General features: G+C 41.2%; 1 protein-coding gene across 1 annotated transcript; it reads right to left on the bottom strand.

Annotated features, from left to right (window-relative positions):
- Positions 1–12,397: 12,397 nt before the first annotated feature.
- On the bottom strand, positions 12,398–13,592 carry LOC306972565 (gastrotropin-like). Its single transcript, XM_079569229.1, has 4 exons — positions 13,484–13,592; positions 12,839–13,014; positions 12,581–12,670; positions 12,398–12,494 (listed from the first exon to the last, which is right to left on the bottom strand). Exons 1-4 carry the CDS (start codon positions 13,548–13,550, stop codon positions 12,444–12,446), a joined length of 384 nt encoding a protein of 127 aa, XP_079425355.1. The 5' UTR covers positions 13,551–13,592; the 3' UTR covers positions 12,398–12,443.
- Positions 13,593–18,531: the final 4,939 nt, after the last annotated feature.

Genomic DNA, 18,531 nt, shown 5'->3' on the forward strand with positions numbered 1-18,531 from the left:
CAAATCCAATAGCTTTTTCCATCCCGGCTTCCCTCTGTCCCCCAGTACGCCCTTTCTTGTATCTTTGTCTCCCTCTGCATTATACTCTTTCCACTTCTATGGCTGTGTCCAAAATAACCCCTTAGTGATTACAGAGAACTATAGGCTATAGAGACTGCATCACTTTGTAGTGGTCTTAGCACAGTGGATGCAGAATGTCTCACTATGCATCAGGAGTACACTGAGGATATTGCAGAGAAGTAGCTACGAAGTGTGATTGCTGATTGAATGTGCATATTGACTAAGAACGTGCTTTTTGTTTATCAGACATCCATTTATCCAGGCTTGGAGCTGTCACACAGAGCACACAGTGACACCTTCTCAATTCTAAGTTAAATTTAATATATGAAAAACATATCAGACTGAAAATTGTCACTACAGTAGAAAACATGCAGGGCAGTCTATGTTTGTGTGGGTGTAAATTGAAAGCGCGGCGACATGTCTTTTGTCTGTCACTGACATGTTTAGACAAGTATTATAACACAAATCACGTCCAACATTTCCTTGTTATAGCTTATAAAAAGCACTCGAGCACAAACCATGATCAAAGATACAGCTCGGAACTCAGAAGGGATTATTTCGTAGTTCTGGGCTAAATGCTCTCCAAGTTCAGATGAAAAACTCTTCCCTCATTTGAAAGCTGCTGGTGAGACTTCCCTAAGTTGGCTTAGCAAGTCTGTAGCATTGCAAGTGGTTATTACTGGCCAGAAACATCTTGATTGCTCAATATTGATGATGGTTTTCATAGTTTGTCTATGGCTAATGCATGGATTCAACTTCAAATTATTTACTAGGATCTAGTACCCCTTACTGAACCGAAGTAATGCCAGGGACCACAGCCCACCAATGTGATGGTTTTAAATGATGGATTCATGTGTTGAAAACCATGTGGAAAACCTGTTATAGGTAGTGGTTTATTATTCTTAGTGATTTAGATTATCACAAAAACAATGATTATTATTGTCAGACATTTATGTAGGACTTTATATTACAGCCCACAAGTTCACTGTGTGGGTACAGATGACAAGAAGGTAAGTACACGTAATTACGCATTAAAGTGCAAGATTTAGTATGGTGTACATAGCGTCTAACTTTAGATTACAGTCCGTGCTGATGTGTAAACCTATGGTGTATTTGCACATTAGTGATGCGGCTATTTTCCCTTGATACACCTCGTTACTCTTTATTTTTCTTTGTTCCCTCTTGTTTCTTGTAGATACCAACTATAGCGCCTCACTTTTGATTTCAGCCCGCACTCGCATGTAGGCACACATAGGTACAGTGTATTTGCGGGTTAGTTTTGCAGTCATTTTCCTCAATTTATGAAACTTTTCCAAAGCTGGCACATCTATATGACGGCCAAAACACATGCAACTACACTTTGAACAGGTTTGTTATACCGTGTACCCCTTGTTAAACTTATTAAACCTTGCACTTTAAAGAAGAACAAAGTAACTTGTTTACCTTAATAAATCCTTTCCGTAGTCCCTCTGGGGGTAATACAGTGTTAATGGGATGATGTTTAGATTTCTAATTTTTCACTTAATTCGACACTGAGAAATTGGGGCATCCATGATACTTATGAAACAGTAGATAATCAAAATAATGTCCGTACAGCTGAAGTAGCTATTGTTACTTACACCACAAGTGATGTTCTTGGGACAGACATTTTTCGGATCATCTATCTATTGTTGTTTATTGATCCAGCACACTCTTTGAGATGGGAATGTGCATGTTTTTGATTTTGAAACTACATTATATAGCCCTGAATGTAGAACCCTCCTCCGCTTACTCGCTGTGTGCAGGTTACATTTAGAGCATAGGACAAAAGATGCTGCCCACCATTAAGCTTATACCCCTCAATGAAACTGGGACCTCTCACTCTTCTCATTTGCTCCTCCATTCCCCACTATCCTCCATCTTAAGTCTTCCTCTTGCTCTTTCTCTGCTCTGTGTCGTCTCGGTCCGACCTCTAACCCTGTGTTTTTAGCCCATCTCTTTTCTCTCTTTTCTACAGGGCCCTGGGTCTTTGTGGACGCTCTCAGGCCCCCAGTGGGACGTCCAGTCAGAGAATAGGCCTGCAAAACAAACTGAGTAAAAAAAGGAGAGGCTCTATGTGGAAAGGCAGTATAAGGGGAGAAAAGAAGGTGCCAACAAAGGAGAGATTGGGGAGGTTCGGATAAAGAAGCGGACATGCCTGACATTTCTAAAGCAAAACAGCGGGTCCTAGAAACTTACTGCAAATACTCAAAAAGGTTAGTCAAAAAGAGAGCCTGTTCCTGTTTTACTTTACTTCAATTATTGACTAGAGGACAGTGCACATTATTGAACAGTTACTTTGTGTCATTGCATAAGATTGGCTTCTTTCTCTCTATAGTCCCCATTGATTTAACACACAACAACTAAAAAACACTTGGATTCTGGCTTCTTTCAGACAAACTGTTTGTCCTCGCCCCTTCACCTCATTCTGCTCAAGGCCATCTTGAGCAGAATGAGGTGAATGTGTGGAGCGTCCCGCATACATGTTTGCAGCATGTAGTAAGGCAGTGCACTTTCTGGAGAAGATTGCGTCTCACATGCTAAAGTTTGGGAGCATCTGAGCTGACGGTGTCTCCTTTAAACAACTACATCTGGGCTTTTATTGTGTGTGTTGCTTACCTTACCAGTGAGATACATTAAAATCAGTTCCATTTTTACAGCATTATGTAAATCAGCCCATCATAGTGTGTTTTTATGGTTATGAGGCTGGAGTACTGTTTTTGTTATCATCCGAATATGGCCAAGGTAATGTCCATGCACAGAGCACATAAAATAAACATGTTTATGTGATATAGGCTACAACCAACTGCTCTGTTATCAACCACAACTGGGACAGAGTTGAACTGTTTATAAGTTTACTTGTGCAACAGACAGAGAGTCACCACTGCCCAAAGTGCTGCACAAATAATATAAAAAAAAGAGGTGTATGCCATCCTCTCACAATGACCTGTTTTACTTTTAGGGAGTCACTTACCAAGCGTTTGCTCTTTTTTTCACTCAAGCAGAATTCTCTCATTTACATATCAGATTTGGGGCCATAATATGTTAATACAGGCAATTTCAAAAGGTAAATTAGATGCAACATGCCCCCAAAATAATAAATTTGATTATAAATGACCTCGATAAATGACCTTGATAAATGACCTCCATAGAGTCTATGTGGTTTGTTACACCACTGACTTTTTAATAAACCAAATACAATGTGGAATATATTTGTATCTACATGTTCAAATACGAATCGTAGTCATGGGCTAATTTCAGTGGTCTCACACTCACACTCACAGACAGACTTTCATTAATACTGGCCTATTGTACATGTTTTTAGTGGTAGGGAAAACCCTACCTGTGCCACCATGAAATCACTATGTTTTCATTTTTCAGGAATCTATGTATTATATATTAAAAAAAATGAAAGTTTCAGTCCTTTATATTGACTAATGCTCTCAAGCTTATATTTGGTATGATTTCTTAAAAAATGTGGCCATTTAAAGTTTTGGCTTCTCGAAGGGTTTGTAAGCACTTCTTTTTAAGAGTGAAAACCTTGAATACCTGAGCACATTTCAAACTGCACTCTGTTTATTGGTAACCGAATGCCTCTCTAAACACATTCCTCCACCATTCAGAGCACAAAGAGTAATTAAGCAATTGAAACTGTGAAATGTGTTTTTAGTGATGTGGAAAACAAACTCTGACAAGCGTAGTTTAATATGCAAAAGCCATTAGATCCGCATCCGAGCGTCGCATTACCTCCACTTTCATCATATACCACACAACCACAGAGAAATAACTTATATCCTTGATTGCAATAAACTACTGGCCATTGTCATGCATTCAGATAAATCAATCAGTGGCATAAAAATAGGCATGGAAGAGCACAGACTTGCACATTTCTACAGATAATTTAAACTTCTGCTTGAGTAAAATTATTGTAAAGTAACGCTACTCTTATACTTGAGTAAATATTTTTCTATTACACAATCGACTACCTTTAGACCGGAGCCTTGCCAAAATATAACTTTTGTGGATCATATGACAAGATTAATGATGTAATTTTAGAGTAATTGGTGGACCACCCCTATTGTTAAATGGATTGGCACAATCACAAATGAATCTACTTGTTTCAGTGTATGCACTTAAAAATTTCCTTTTATAAAGAATGAGACACTAAGACTTCCTTCTTGTGCCTTAAAAAGACACCGAGAGTCAAACTCCTTACGTTGCAGGCACCTTCCTCCAGGTCGCTTGCATGTGCCAAACTTCAAACTGTATAACTTGGCTGCCAGGTTTTGTGCTCTGTGGTGGTGATTTGACAAAAGCTGGTAAAAGTGAGATGGATCTCAATGGAAAAGCAAGGATTACACTCTTACAAGTCCGATCAATTCAACTGAATTTCCATAAACAACATTTTGCCGCTAAATATTTTGCTTGTTTACCGCTGGGGTTAGTGACTGGGTCCCACAAGCTCCAACAATAGGTGGGTAAACATGACAGTGCTCAGGAAATTTCCACAGTCACAAAGCAGTCGCTACAATCAAATAGAGCAACATTTGATTGGATCAAAATTTGGTAAATTAATTACAAGACCAATTGCAATTTTTTTGATACAAAACATGATACGTGATAGTAATAATACATTGGTTTTATATAGTGTTTTTCTGGGCACTCAAGGACGCTTTAAATTGCATTATAAGTAAGTACTTTATTTGTCATTGTACAACCGTACAACAAAATAGAGTTCAGATGTTAGTCCTGAGCCACACCGCCACTGTGGGTCAACCTGACCAGCATGTTTTTGGAGGTAGAGGAAACCATAGCATCCGGAGGAAATCTTGCTGGCTGCCTTCAGTGCTCCTCTGATCCTCTGAAACGTGGCAGGGCCTACCTGTTCATTCACTCCATACTTGGTGGTGATAAGCACAGCTGCCCTTGGGTAGACTGATGGAAGCGAGGTCCCCAATCTGTGCCATCGGCCGCTTCGACCACCGCCAACCACCAAGTACCAACCAGCTTCCGAGATCTGACGGGATCAGGCATAGCAAAAGCCATGTGGCGCATGTGTCTTACAAGGTCAAATCCGTGTATCTGCCCATAGGTGTTAGAGGATAACATTAAATCACTATAATACTGGGGCAAGCTGTAAAGTCGTACTATCCGTGGGTCAGGCTGTACAGTCATAGTATCTCTGTCATAGCCTTGACTGTGGTGCTCAGGCGCCACTCTCAGCCACTGAATGTTTGCTTGCGTATCAGTATGATGCTCTGAGAGGGTATTTATCCATTTTCTGTGGAAGCATAGATGTCTCGAGTTCATGTGTCCGGGTCCCGTACCGATGATAAATAAACTTCTCCTGTATAAGACATCCAGACCGCTGCCTAATTTTCATCTATCCTCTCGAACACCATTGTTTATTCTCTAACAGTAGGATCTTTTGTGGCTATGTCTTGTGCTCCTGTAATGGAAGGCTGTCATGCTGTAATTCACTCATTCAATGCCATCGGACCTTACTGAAAAAGGTATAGACTGAAGAAAAAAAAGTTTTCCTTACATAATTCCTCACTTTATTTAACTAAACTGTAATTACATCCATGTCAGAGGCTACTTTTATCATTGTCACCCAGCATTTCTTGGCAGAAATTAGACACAGGATTTCTAAACACATTTTATGCTCCCATCTATTTACGCCTGCCTCTGTGCACAATATTGAGCTATTTTCTCCGTCCAGATAAACAAGCCACCACTATCCAATCAGGCTTGACTGTGCAAAATTGCGTTTTTATGCCTTCCACTCTCATTCACAATGGATGAATGGACGTGATGCGACGGGCCGCGATGGATTTGTGCCATGTGTGAGTATAATTGTCTCTTTGGCGAGGTCACAATACTCATAAAGCGCTGCACTCTCGCTAATGATATACACCGTGAAAAGTGCAAGGTGTCAGGCTCCAGTCTCCTAATGCAATTAAAGCATGGGATCAGCGCATTCACAAGGGTTATCTGGTGAGGGGCTGTAGGTCTATAAGCCCGGGGTGGTCAGAGGAAGTGCCTGCAAATGAATGTAAGTTAATGTAATGTAGCCTAAACACGTGGACTCGCACAACATGGCCGCGGAAGAAATGAGGTGTGAAATAAGATTCTTTGTCTCGGAGGAGAGAGGAGCTGAAGGAAATCCCTCGTCAACACAACACACATCGACCGCTGCACTGCCTCGCAATGTGCAATTCACATGAAATATTTAGAAAGAATTACTTTAGGGTGGCTTCATATCGTCATGTAATGTCCTCTTACATCGATGATTACAGGTTAGGGCTGTGCCTTGGGCGGCTTGCAGCTCTCGAGTATTCCTCCATTCATTAATGCATTATAGAATTATAAATAAAATAAAAACTCATACCAGATGCCCTTCCTTGAATCTTCCTATGCTTCCGTAGCATTGACAGTGTGACATCATCTAGTTCAGAGTACTTGGTAAAGCACAATATACTAGAGCACTCTCACATTGTGCCACTCACATTACATTTAACATTCCTACTGGGCATAAAATTACATTCATGCACTTAACAATTTGAATCGATGCTAATCTCACTTACCATAATCATCATGTAGTATTCTCCTCTAAAATGTCACTGAATAACAGTAAATACATATTCATAGCACAGCATAACACTGTATCACTAAGCACCCAGAGATAGACTTGCAGAAATATAGGCCCTGCTCTGTCCCTCAATTGAAATCTCCTTCTTGTGTGTTAATGTGCTGTGGATTACATTTTTAATCCCTGCTGCTGCCCCCTGAGGGCCGGCCTTCAACTCAACACTACATCTCCATTAGACCAAAGCTCTGGAGGAAACGGTATGGCCTCACCTCGCCCCAAGGCTCTGCCCCCACTCTGCTCCACAGCCGCAGGACAAAGATACTTGTCAGAATACACACATCAGGTGAGGACCGAGATGTTCCTATCATTGTGTTTCCATAGTATTGATGCTGAGACGATGCAATGCCAGCCAACAAGCTCCCACGTCTGGCACCGTTTTGTTCATGATGTTAATAAGAATCTGGATACAGGAGTGAATGGCATGAGTCTGTTCAGGAGTGACAGATTATGCAGAAGCTTAAATCCACAATTATTCAATTTTTTTGCCTATAATAATACTAATTTCACTTATTACATGTACAAATGAGTGCAGGGGAGCAGGTAGCAGGTCTTTTTTACCAAAAGCTATATGATTCTTAACCATTTTTGTCTTATTTACTTACTACTTACACATTTCTTGTATTCTCTCGCTACCAAAAACACTTGTATTAGTGTGAATCTGCTGTTTAAAATAGACTTAAAATGGTCTCACACCTTGTAAGAGCAAGATAGAAATTCTTAAAGGAATAGGCCACAGTTTTTTCCATACTGAGATATGTTCTTACCTTAGCTTAGACGAGTTGATGTGTATCTGTCTGGTCTTTACGCGTGTACTCAGTCACGCAAAAACACTGAACATGTCGTTAGCATTTAGCCTCTCCTCCTCTCCTCTATGGACCCAAACAGGGGTGAAGTTAGAAGCGACCAAGCGCTTCCACGTTTTCCCTATTTAAATACGGTTACGTGAGTAGTTACATGCGTAAGACCAGACAGGTACGCATCAACTCGTCTAAGCTCAGGTAAGAACATGTCTCAGTATGCAAAAACGGTGGCCTATTCCTTTAAATTGAGTCTCATCTTCATTTAAATGATGATCTGAAGTAATAACAAGTACACGCCCTGTTGTTTTTTGTCCCCGTACCCTTCGTGTGCAAACACTGACGTATTGGAACAACATAATTTCAAGATGCAGTGCCTCTTGGTTTTGATTTTTCCCACTTTCCTCTAATTGAATTTTCTGTGTCAATTTTTAAATACCTCTCGAGAAGATATATACTTTCTTTGAATTATGAACACAAATCTGACCCCTATTCAGCATTTAGCGAAACCATCCGCCACAACAACATACTTTCCCTTTGTCTCGGCCTAAAAGTCTTCTCGGTCCATCATTCTTCTCCACCTCCTCCTCCACTCCAGCTGTTAAACCAATTAAACGCTCACCGAGGGTAGGCTGCCCACTCTCCTATTGAGAAAAATACATGCAATAAAAAGCTTTCACTGTGCGCTGCCATTGTGTGACAGCAAGGCCGCCATCTTTAATTATGGCCTACGCCCCCACCCTTCTCCTGTCTCAATAGAAGTGGGCTGTAGGTACAGACAGGGCTGGCGCACGGAGAAAGGTTTTGTGTTGTGCAAGCAGCTAAAACGAGGTGCACGCGGGTAGGATGCGGCGTGAATAGCTATAATCTCAGGTGTTGGCCAAGGAGAATGAAGGATTAGAAGTTTGCCGTGTACAGCTGCAACATATGGTCGAGCAAATCGCTGTTTGCCTGGAGCTGACAAGTTTCCGTGCAAGAGTTAAATGTACAATTTGAACTGGTGTAGATCAGTTCAACTTTGTTTTAGTGAGACGGAAATGCAATTTTTGTCGGTAAGAGCGTGTGGCATTAATTAAAAAGCCTTTCAAAAAATATGTGAAAAGGCAATGTTATCATAAATTTCCTGCCTCAAATGGGGTATAGTGTGTCAGGGCACAAATTGTTCAAAGTGAAAAATATATCCTGCCGCGGTGTGGCTTTCGACAAGGTTGTCAGTTTTATGGCCAGATGAAAAACTGATGGAAAGAGAGAGCAGAGAGGGCAGCGGTAAAAGCTCCAGAAAAACATCCTAAAAGGAGGTGATGGAGGGGCATTACGGAGCCATGATATCAACCGGAGGAGTGACGATGGGGTGCACAGAGTCCGCTGCTCCTCCCTGCGCCTTCTGCCTTCGGGGGACACCCAGGGCAGGTCTGGGGAATGTGAGGCATGACAGAGGGAACAAAGCTGACTACTGTCCCCCAGAGAGAGGCCTTGTTCTGGGCCAAAGGGCGACAAGGAGCCAGCCGCGCACTGCCCGGGATGAATGGAGGCTCGACAGACTGGCTGGACGTCTCGGTGGACTCTTGGATCCCCCCAGTAGGCAGGACGCTGGCCCAGCCCTGGATTGCCCACAGAGCAGGCATGTAAAGAAGCCAGGGCAGTGCTGGAGAATGTGAGGCATGAGGGGAGAACAAAGAGCTGCAGTGTCCCCCAGGGAGAGGTCCGGAGCTGGGCCGCACAGGGCACCGACTCAGCCTCTGCAGGGGTATGAAGACGTGGGCCGACCAAAAGCAGCAGACTTGTGGCCAGTGTAAATTCTTAGGATTTTAGTCGGGTTTACTCAATCAGAAATTTCTATACGGATTAGTGTATGTATTTTCAATAATAACACTGATTCTAACTCATTTCACTAAGATCATAGTTACTTCTGTAGTTTATAAAAGTAAACAAGCTACAGTAAGTGTGTTAGGGCCTTGCAGCCATTTGCATCAGTGCGGTTGTGGAAAACTTCTCTGAATCTTCACACACTTAATGATATGCAGCAATAAACCGTCAGTCAAAGTGTAAGTTTCGCAAAGTTGAATTGACCTACATTTCGCTACAATGACATCTGCTTGTGTGAGACGTGTGTTGAGCTCAGGAGAGGGTCCTGCAACTAAACAGCATTATCCTCCTTCTGCTGTCATACGCGGCTCTCGGTGTTTGTCATTCAGCTGACAATAACTGTGCAGACGTACCATTGCATCAGAAAAACAGAGAGCGATACTAGTTATGAAATCCCGTTAGCCAGTTATTGTGGAAACATAATGAGAAAATCTACTCCCTTTGCTTAATGATGATTCTCGCAAATGTGAATGCGTTATTAATTATTTCTATTCTGAAGCCACAGACCTTGAAGCAGCCCATTTCCTCTCCGATCCCGCGTGCCAAGATGGAAGCCAATCAGAAGAGGGCAGAATGGCCAATCACAGGCCGTATGCGCGGAAATAGCCAATTAGGCTTGTTTGTCTGGGCGGACAAAGGAAGTGATATTGCAGCGTGATTGCACCAGCGCCGCGCGACACAAACACGTTTAAATTACACCTTTGCACACTGCCTTTCCAACCCTCATTTTTCACGAGTGTAAGATCTTGATTGCCTGCGCGTTGGCAAGTGGGCATGTCTCATTATCCCACCAAAACAATCACCACCTCGGAGGCAAAAAAACACAGATTTTGTTTTCATTAGGGAACTATTGAGTCACAGCTCTCCAGTCAAGGCCAATACAACCCTCACGGTAGTCCAGTAATTTTTCTTCCTTCCTTTTTTTTTTAAATTCATAAGTCTTGTACCTTATTGCGGTCCGTGTAATGAAGCAGTAAATTTAGAGACATGAGAGGCCTTTCAGAGCTCCTCAGAGAGTCTCCACAATAATCCTGGGACTGAGCTGGTTAATTAACTGATTGTTTGCCTGGCCCTCAGCCATGGAGAGATGGACGAGATGGAGGGAGAGGCAAGAATTGGGAGAAGAATGAAGACGCTTATTGGATTAGAAAAACAGGACGAGGTTTGGTGTTGCTACCTGAAACTGTGGTGGTGTAACTCTTGTCAAATCAAGGTTTTGTTTTTCTTTAAAGGAACAGGCCACAGTTTTTGCATACTGAGATATGTTCTTACCTGAGCTTAGACGAGTTGATACGTACCTGTCTGGTCTTTGTGTGTGCCCTCAGTCACGCAAAACAGCCAAAGATGTTGTTAACATTTGGCCTCTCCCAATGCTTTCCTATGGCTCCAAACGGGGTGAAGTTAGAAGCGACCAAGCTCTTCCATGTGCACGCACAAAGGCACAAAGACCAGACAGGTATGTATCAGCTCGTCTAAGCTTGGGTAAGAACATATCTCAGTATGCAAAAACGGTGGCCTGTTCCTTTAACAATTTCGTTAACATGCCATGTATACCTTTTGGTTTTGTTTGCACTGTCATTTGTAAGTCTTTTTCTTTTTTACTAAGGGTGTTTGACATGTTTCGGTGTACTACTTTTGTCTGAAGCATCATCCAACTTCCCAGCTCAAACCGGTTTGACAGATTATATGCAAAAGTGGAAAATAATGACCCCAATTCAGGCCCCTTCCCTCTGTGTGAGAACCTCTAAGCACTAAGCCACTGTGAGACTGGGATTAAGGACTACTACTAGTCTATTTCCCAACTTTTAAAAATGGCAAATGGCAAATGGTCATTCTCTCTTCTGGGAACCGCTGATTTAGAACTAACTGAAACCTGCACCTGACGGTTATTTCTGTCTTACCACTGAGAACTAGCCTGTAAGTAACCCAATGTGTTTTAAACTGTGCACATTCAGAGAACTAGACTTACTGTAAGTAACTGTGCATATGAGAACCGTATGGATTGAACTCATCTTTGAGACAAAATAGGCCCATAACAACGCCTTGATTAATCAGTGTAACAACACCGTATTTGACTGAGATGCGGGGCCCTTGCGGCTGCGGGGGCCCTACGCAACTTGCATAGTTTGCCTATAGGAAAAACCGGCTCTGGAGATGATTGTTCAGGCAGATTACATCCTTTGCTACCTGCCTGCATGTTAGTTTTCACCAGACACTATAAACCGAGATGAAGGCGCTTTTACGCTCTCACACACAGGGAACATCTGCCGAGAAGTGACACGTCATATCAAATCAGATGACGCTTTGTAGGAGGTGCGACCTGTGTGAAGCTAGTGTCATTTATTTGTGGGGGGACTAACTGATCAATAACCAATTAACACTCAATAAGTCAAAAACAGAGCGTGCGAAACACTCATTTTGTGTGCACGAACTTGCCCTGATATGATGAAACACTGACAAATGACGCCATTTTGGTGTGAATCAGACACTATGGGGGGGCAAACTTCACACAGGTGGCAAAGCGGTGTAACATGTAACGACTAACATCTACACCTATTGTCTTATAAAGAGAAAGCTAATGGAAGAGAAATAGAAGAGGCCAAATTCACTTTTTCAATGGCCCTGATGTCAAAGATAACGTCCTCACTGCGTCACTCTGTGGGGAATAACGGAACTACAAATCTGCACGGCTTCATACTGCATCTGAGCCAAGCATTTTATCACCAAACAGACTGTATAAACAACACTGAGTCATAACACGCTGCCACAGAAGGACACACCTTTTGTATTCGCAGTATAACTTTGTGCTTTTAGGGGGTGCGTGATTTCGATGAAACTTTGTAAAGTAAGGAGTAAAGGCCATTGACCGTTTCATTACTGTTCAGAGCTTAGCCATAAAAAGTTGAAACCGCTTTATAATTACGGTCACTTTCTCAACATAAAAAAAAGTTTCTAAAGGATTTTACGACATGACAATATGGCACAGACAGCAAGACAGATTTAGTTGGTATCGTAAGCACAGTTTATTGACATTAGCGGCAGAAAAAGAGTTACATCTTCTTGCTGGTTCTCTTCAACACAACAGAGCCGGCTTTGGAGGTCTATATGGGAACAGACAGAAAGACACAGTCAGAGAGGTTTTTTTCAACATAAAATAGATAATATTTCAAAAATGCAATACAATTACCTCAACAAGCTTGCCTCCAACGATCTCAGAGGTGTGATGGTAGTTGGGAAACGAGGCGCTGAGCTTGCCTCCCTCCATGTTGACTGTGGCCTAAAAGTAAAACGTATATATTAGTCGCACTTTTACATTTAAAGTGTAAAACAGACGATGAGGCAATTATTAGTAAGTTCTATAGTTGTTCTTTTCAATGTTGTGTCAGATAAGAGCTACATATTAAGTAGAAGTATAGATGTAACAGAGCGTAACCCCTCTTATTACCTTGAACTTCTTCCCTCCGATGGTCTCCATGTCACACTCCGCGCCGACGGTGAAAGCGTTGCTGACTTTGTGGTTGGCGGGGTACAGCTGCGTCCAGGTGAAGGAGTTTCCGTCCTGGGTGATCTCTGTGATCAGCTTGTAGTCGCGACCCTTCTCAATGATGTCATCGGGGATTCCTGCACAGAGACAGTACAAGTTAGCACGGTGGAGGAAAGTACTTCGCTACAGCACTTCAAGCCAATTTCATAGCTTCAAATCTACTACTTCTCATATTCAGTGCACTTTACAGTAAAAAGTGTGCAACTATGCTAACTTGGGGTGTAGAAAACAGAAATCACCATCAGAGATTCTAAAATCAATTTTCATCCCTAATACTTTCAATTTTATGTTGCACTTATGTTTTATTTTACGTATCTTGTTGCTCTGATTGCAAATTTGAAACATGTAAAAGACAGCATGTACTGTGTTGATTTGTTTGTCATTTTTCTAACCATTTTTAATCCCTTTTCCTGCTGTTTTTATTAGCAGAGCAGTATTCAATGATATATCTTTTTAAGTGTGTGCTTCCATCTTGAGTGAAGCAATCCTGAAAACTTTGCCAATATGTGTCTACACCTTTGTTTTAAATTCATGTTACGTTCTCACCGAGCAGCTTGCAGAACTCCACGTATCCCTCCTGAGTTTCTGTTTCCCATCTTCCAGCGAAGGCCATTTTGCAGATGTAGCGAGCGGAGGCGTGAGGTGCAGAGACAAGTCGAGGGAAAGAGCAAGGTGTCCAGTGAAGAGTCCGACCCGCTTATATACTGTACAACCTCCCCGGTCTCAACGCATGTGACCACACCGGAGTGCTATTACTGTTAAAGATGACCATAAAAGGCTATAAGCTTGGCCAATAACCTACTATAATGGCCGTTTATGGAGTTTGCCAATAGAGGGTGAATTGCTGACCAGGGCCAGTGCCTCCTCCAGGTCAGTGAACTCGCTACAACTGCTTTATGGTGTGTACTTTTACCACTCAAAATCACATAAAGGCCTTTGTGTTAGCACTTAAACTCAGTGACACAGCGTACTGTCTTATCTACTAAATTATAGAGGTTTGATGTGTTAAAATTTTTACGAGTACTCTCAAGGTCACTCCGATGGTAAGCGTCATTATTAAGTGCTGGGTGTAAATTGTTATATGATGATTTGAGGATGTATAAAGCGGTTTTATAAAATGATTACATCTTACACGGGGGCTTGTACTCTCGCTAGTGAGTGTGTTGCAGTGGTGCATGTTTTGACACTACATAGTACTACTGGAATGAAAACATTACAAGAACAGAGTAAAGTGAAGCCGCATACTGTGTCCTGAACTGTGTTGAAGTGTGTGGGCCCAACAAGACGGTTTTGTTATGGACTGAATCGGATGCAAGCCACTTCACTGTTTGCTTCCCTACTGCTGTGGATCTCAGCTGGTGTAGAGCCAATACTCAGCCCATCACACCACATAATAAATCATATTAATTGTGATTGATGATAAAAGCTATTTGCACTAAAACTCTGTTTTAATGCCAATGTACTGTATATTACATTTATGCATTGATCATAAGGTTGACAATCAAAAACTACACTGCCTGACCAAAAAAAGTTGCTACTAGTTGATTATAGCGCACATTTGCTGTGGAATTTTATCAGTAAGCTTCTGCACTATTTTTTCACCAAGAACTTGTATTGATGATGGGAGAGTGTGACCACTGCACAAAGCCTTCTCCAGCACATCCCAAAGATTCTCAATGGGGGTAAGATCTGGACTCTGTGGTGCACAATCCATGTGTGAAAATGATGTCTCATGCTCCCTGTGAGTGAATGAATGAATGAATGAATGAATGAATGAATATTTTATTTGGACCCTAAAAAACACAAAATTCATGCAACCTGCAGAGGCCATTGTGAGGTGAAAACCAAAATATGTCACTCAATACAACTTCATTTACGTTTTAAAACTTAAAGGCACTACACGGAGTTTAAACATGTTAAAAGTAAGTATTCTCCTCCCCCTACATGTTCCAGCCATGTCCTAATGTGTAGAATGAGCTCAGACCTGTTCACCACAACTGCCTCTAAAATCCTGCACTGTGACTTCGTGTTACTTCGGGCCCAAAGTGCCGTCATGCACAAGCTTAATATAGAAGCTGCAGTTACACACGTAAGACCTGCGGTGGCAGTAATGAGTATAAAAATGACCAACTTGCATATAAGCCCCTTTAAGACAACAAAACATTTTACACATTTTAATTTAGGCAGTCCTAAAAGGAGTGCGGGGGGAGTAAAGACTCATTTAATCCCACCCCCTTTTCTGTACTTTTAACTCAGTTTCCTGCTACTTAATAGGCTTCCTTTTGATAATCGCCGATGCTCTAAATCCAAGTTATCAGGGATACGCCATGTGAATGCTGTATACATACCAATTCACATCTGGTTTACAACATGACAGCTAAAGTCTGAGGAGGAATACATTTTCCATTAGATACATACGTAGAGATTAATCTTTTTTTTTACCGATACTTAAATTGTCTTATATTTGGACATTGCTTGAGGTCTACGTGCAATTCATTCCATAATATCGGGCCACAAACTAACACACAGAAGCATTTTCTTCTTAAAAAAGCATAGGCAATTTTAAATGTATACAAGCCCCATAACCTGTGTTTTCCCTCTTTCAGATTTTTTTTATTATTTTATTTTTACAGATAGTTGCTTATTTTTGGCTTCATGAATTATTTGAACAGTTTTAAAAGTGATCATATCATGAAGTTTTAGAAGTTTAGCTTTCATAAACAATGGATTGGTGTGATCTTGATAACATTGTAAATAATTGCTCTTTTTTTGAAGGGTGAATAATGGTTAAGTGGTTTTATAATTATCACCCCAAATTTCAGCACAGTTATAGTTAGTTAAATCAAGGTGGCAACATTCTTCTTTGGTCAGACAGTATTTTATCAAAAGTCATTTTTGACAAAGCCACACAAAGCACACAGCTCACTAAAAATGGTGCCTTGACCCACTTCTGGGTCCCAACCCACCAGTTGAGAACCACTGCTATAGAGAATACAGTTATTATGATGTTTACTTATATTCTGCATTCACCTCATCATTACCTTACCTTTCTTCAGTAGCAGCACTATTTCAAAGCAGTCCATTAAGAGATACAATTAGGTTAATTTGGACTCCAGAGGAAATGAAAGAAGTCGGTTCAATGGAAGCAACCAAACAACAAAAACATTAAAGTTGAAAAACACATAATCAGGCCTGAATTGCCGCATTTGGGCCCAAAGCTTGTTTATTTCGGCGAATGGAGCATGCACATCACACCACTTTCTCATTGGTCAAATTGTCAATGGGTAAAAAGCTTTTTGATGCTGCACTTAACTTCACACAATACAGACATTTCCAGACATTTCCTCTGGATCATTGTCTATAAATCATGAAAAGTCAACTTGGCCTTGAGGCGTTTTATAGGCACATAAAACAGCGCATTGGCCAATATCACATAAAAGAATCACTATCTAAGCCCGACTTTCTCACACTCACACATGAGGTGAGTGGTCTGAAGTGCACATACGGCAATTTTAAAAGCATGTCATTACAATCAACATTCGACTGCCAGCTCAATGGGTTTATCCTGCAATTCTGTGACGTGCAAGAAAACGCATCAAGGATTTGAACTATACCGGATCTTGTATTCATGCAGAATAGACTTATATAAATGACAATAAGGAAGGAAAAGACTAGGTTTCCATTAACCTGTTTGTTACCTGCCAGCTTAGGGTTACGGTTAGAGCAATAGCAATTATGCATATCCAAATCTCAAAGCGTATTGACAGGAGAGTTTACAGCCTATACGCCAGTGTGAGACTTCATTTGAAAGCCAAGCCTTTTTTTAAAGTATGTGTAAGATCTGTGTGAGTGAAACACAATTTACATGACATTTGCCGTTCCTAACACTTACACTAACCCTAACTCTCTGATCAGGGGGGACAGTGAGTAACAGGTTAAGCCAATGTGAGTGTCCTGATATCCCCAACAGAAGCAAAAAGAAAACCACAATTTGTAATGTATTGGATACAGGTCCACCCCCTTCTTCTCCTGACTGCACAAGGCACTGGGTCCTCGGTAAACTACTACTTCCTCACCCAGCAACTGTTCCACCCAGTAAAACATGACATTGAAAAGGACAAAAAAAACAACAACTTCACAATATTTTCATTTTGAAAGCTATTAATTTCGCCTCTCAATCAAGTATTGCAGCCTATTGGTACTTAGTTTCAATGTAACATCTGAAAATGTTGAAAATACAAATATGATAATCAATGGCCCTTGTGATCACTTCCCAGATTGACAGATGTCCTGTTGACGATTGAATCGACTTGAATCGACTCTGTAAATGTAAGAATATTAATAATTCAAAAATAAAACATTAATGCCAAGCACAATTGCATTACGTCTTGCACTTTCTCTCAATCGTAGATTCACAATAGCAGCTTGCATCATACATGATGTAACTTTACTATAAAAGAACGTGTTTTACACCACGGTTCAATGCAATAAACAGAATAAAAGTCAATATGTAACTTGAACTTGACTATCCATTATCTAGTGCACATGTTTGTGAGAGTGATGTCACCATTTGGTCTTTTCCATTGATTTGTTACAACTTACACACAGTAGTTGAAGAATACTGCACAGATGCTATGATCAGAGGCACAAAAAAGAAACAATGCAATGAGAGAATTCAAGGGTTTACGTGGAACAAGAAGTGGTGGGAAGAATAGATGCTAAAGAAAGATACATATAGATAGATTCCTTTTATCTGCGGTTATAAAGAGGGGATTTGCGATGGAGGAATTAAAGTAGTGAAGGCCTTGATATGCAAATGAAGCTGCTGCTAATCAAAGCAATAAGATTAGCCTTCCAAATTGAGATGAAGAAAGGCGCCATTATCTGGGCCGAGTGTCATGTTTAATAACGCGGAACGGCACGCTAATTCACTACTGATGCAACCACAGCCTCTGTGAGTGGGTGTTTGTGCAAGGGGCTGTACCGGAGTGGGGAGGGAGGTTGTCTTTAAGCACATAATGGGACAAAGTGATGACATGCAGAGGGAGGGAGGGAGGGGTGGACTGGGTTGTGGGACAGTGCAGGTGACATGAGGCTGGACCCTTGAACTGCCAGATTTTATGAATGTGTTGTAAAAGTAGCAAAGTAACCAGGTACGAGAGATTAATGTACAACTGGTGGGATTGTGCTGGGCCAGCAAAGGTCAGGAAGTGACAAAGTTGCATTCAAATTAAAACCAAAGTTCCCCTGGAATTGTCCTTGCCTTTATATCTATCCTCTGTTGTCCCAAATCATTTCTTATAAGAATCCAAAAGACAGTGATCTATAGAATATCATCACATGCTTTTGAATATAGAAAGTCAGACTACCTTCAGTAATCCAAGGAGAATGTATAGACTTTTTCTTTGAATAAATCAAGCGTTGGCCCAGGGTTGGATCCTGGCTGAGCACGACTCACACCATCCACTATCCATTTAGTGCAGCCCACGACTGCTTAAAGATTAGTTCTAATTCAATTAGTGATAATACACTGGGAGTACATCATAACTGCATTTGAAACATGCCAATTCCTCTTGCGGGAGCTTATAAATAGT

The sequence above is a fragment of the Gobius niger genome (genome assembly GCF_951799975.1).
Source record: "Gobius niger genome assembly, chromosome: 13".
NCBI classification, from domain to species: Eukaryota; Metazoa; Chordata; class Actinopteri; order Gobiiformes; family Gobiidae; genus Gobius; species Gobius niger.

Excerpts from the sequence above, each read along its gene's own strand:
- LOC306972565 (XM_079569229.1), bottom strand. The coding sequence starts at position 13,550 with ATGGCCTTCGCTGGAAGATGGGAAACAGAAACTCAGGAGGGATACGTG. Across the intron at positions 12,671-12,838 it reads TCGGAGGGAAGAAGTTCAAG|GCCACAGTCAACATGGAGGG; the intron begins GTAATAAGAGGG and ends TTTTACTTTTAG. Across the intron at positions 12,495-12,580 it reads TTGGAGGCAAGCTTGTTGAG|ACCTCCAAAGCCGGCTCTGT; the intron begins GTAATTGTATTG and ends GTTCCCATATAG.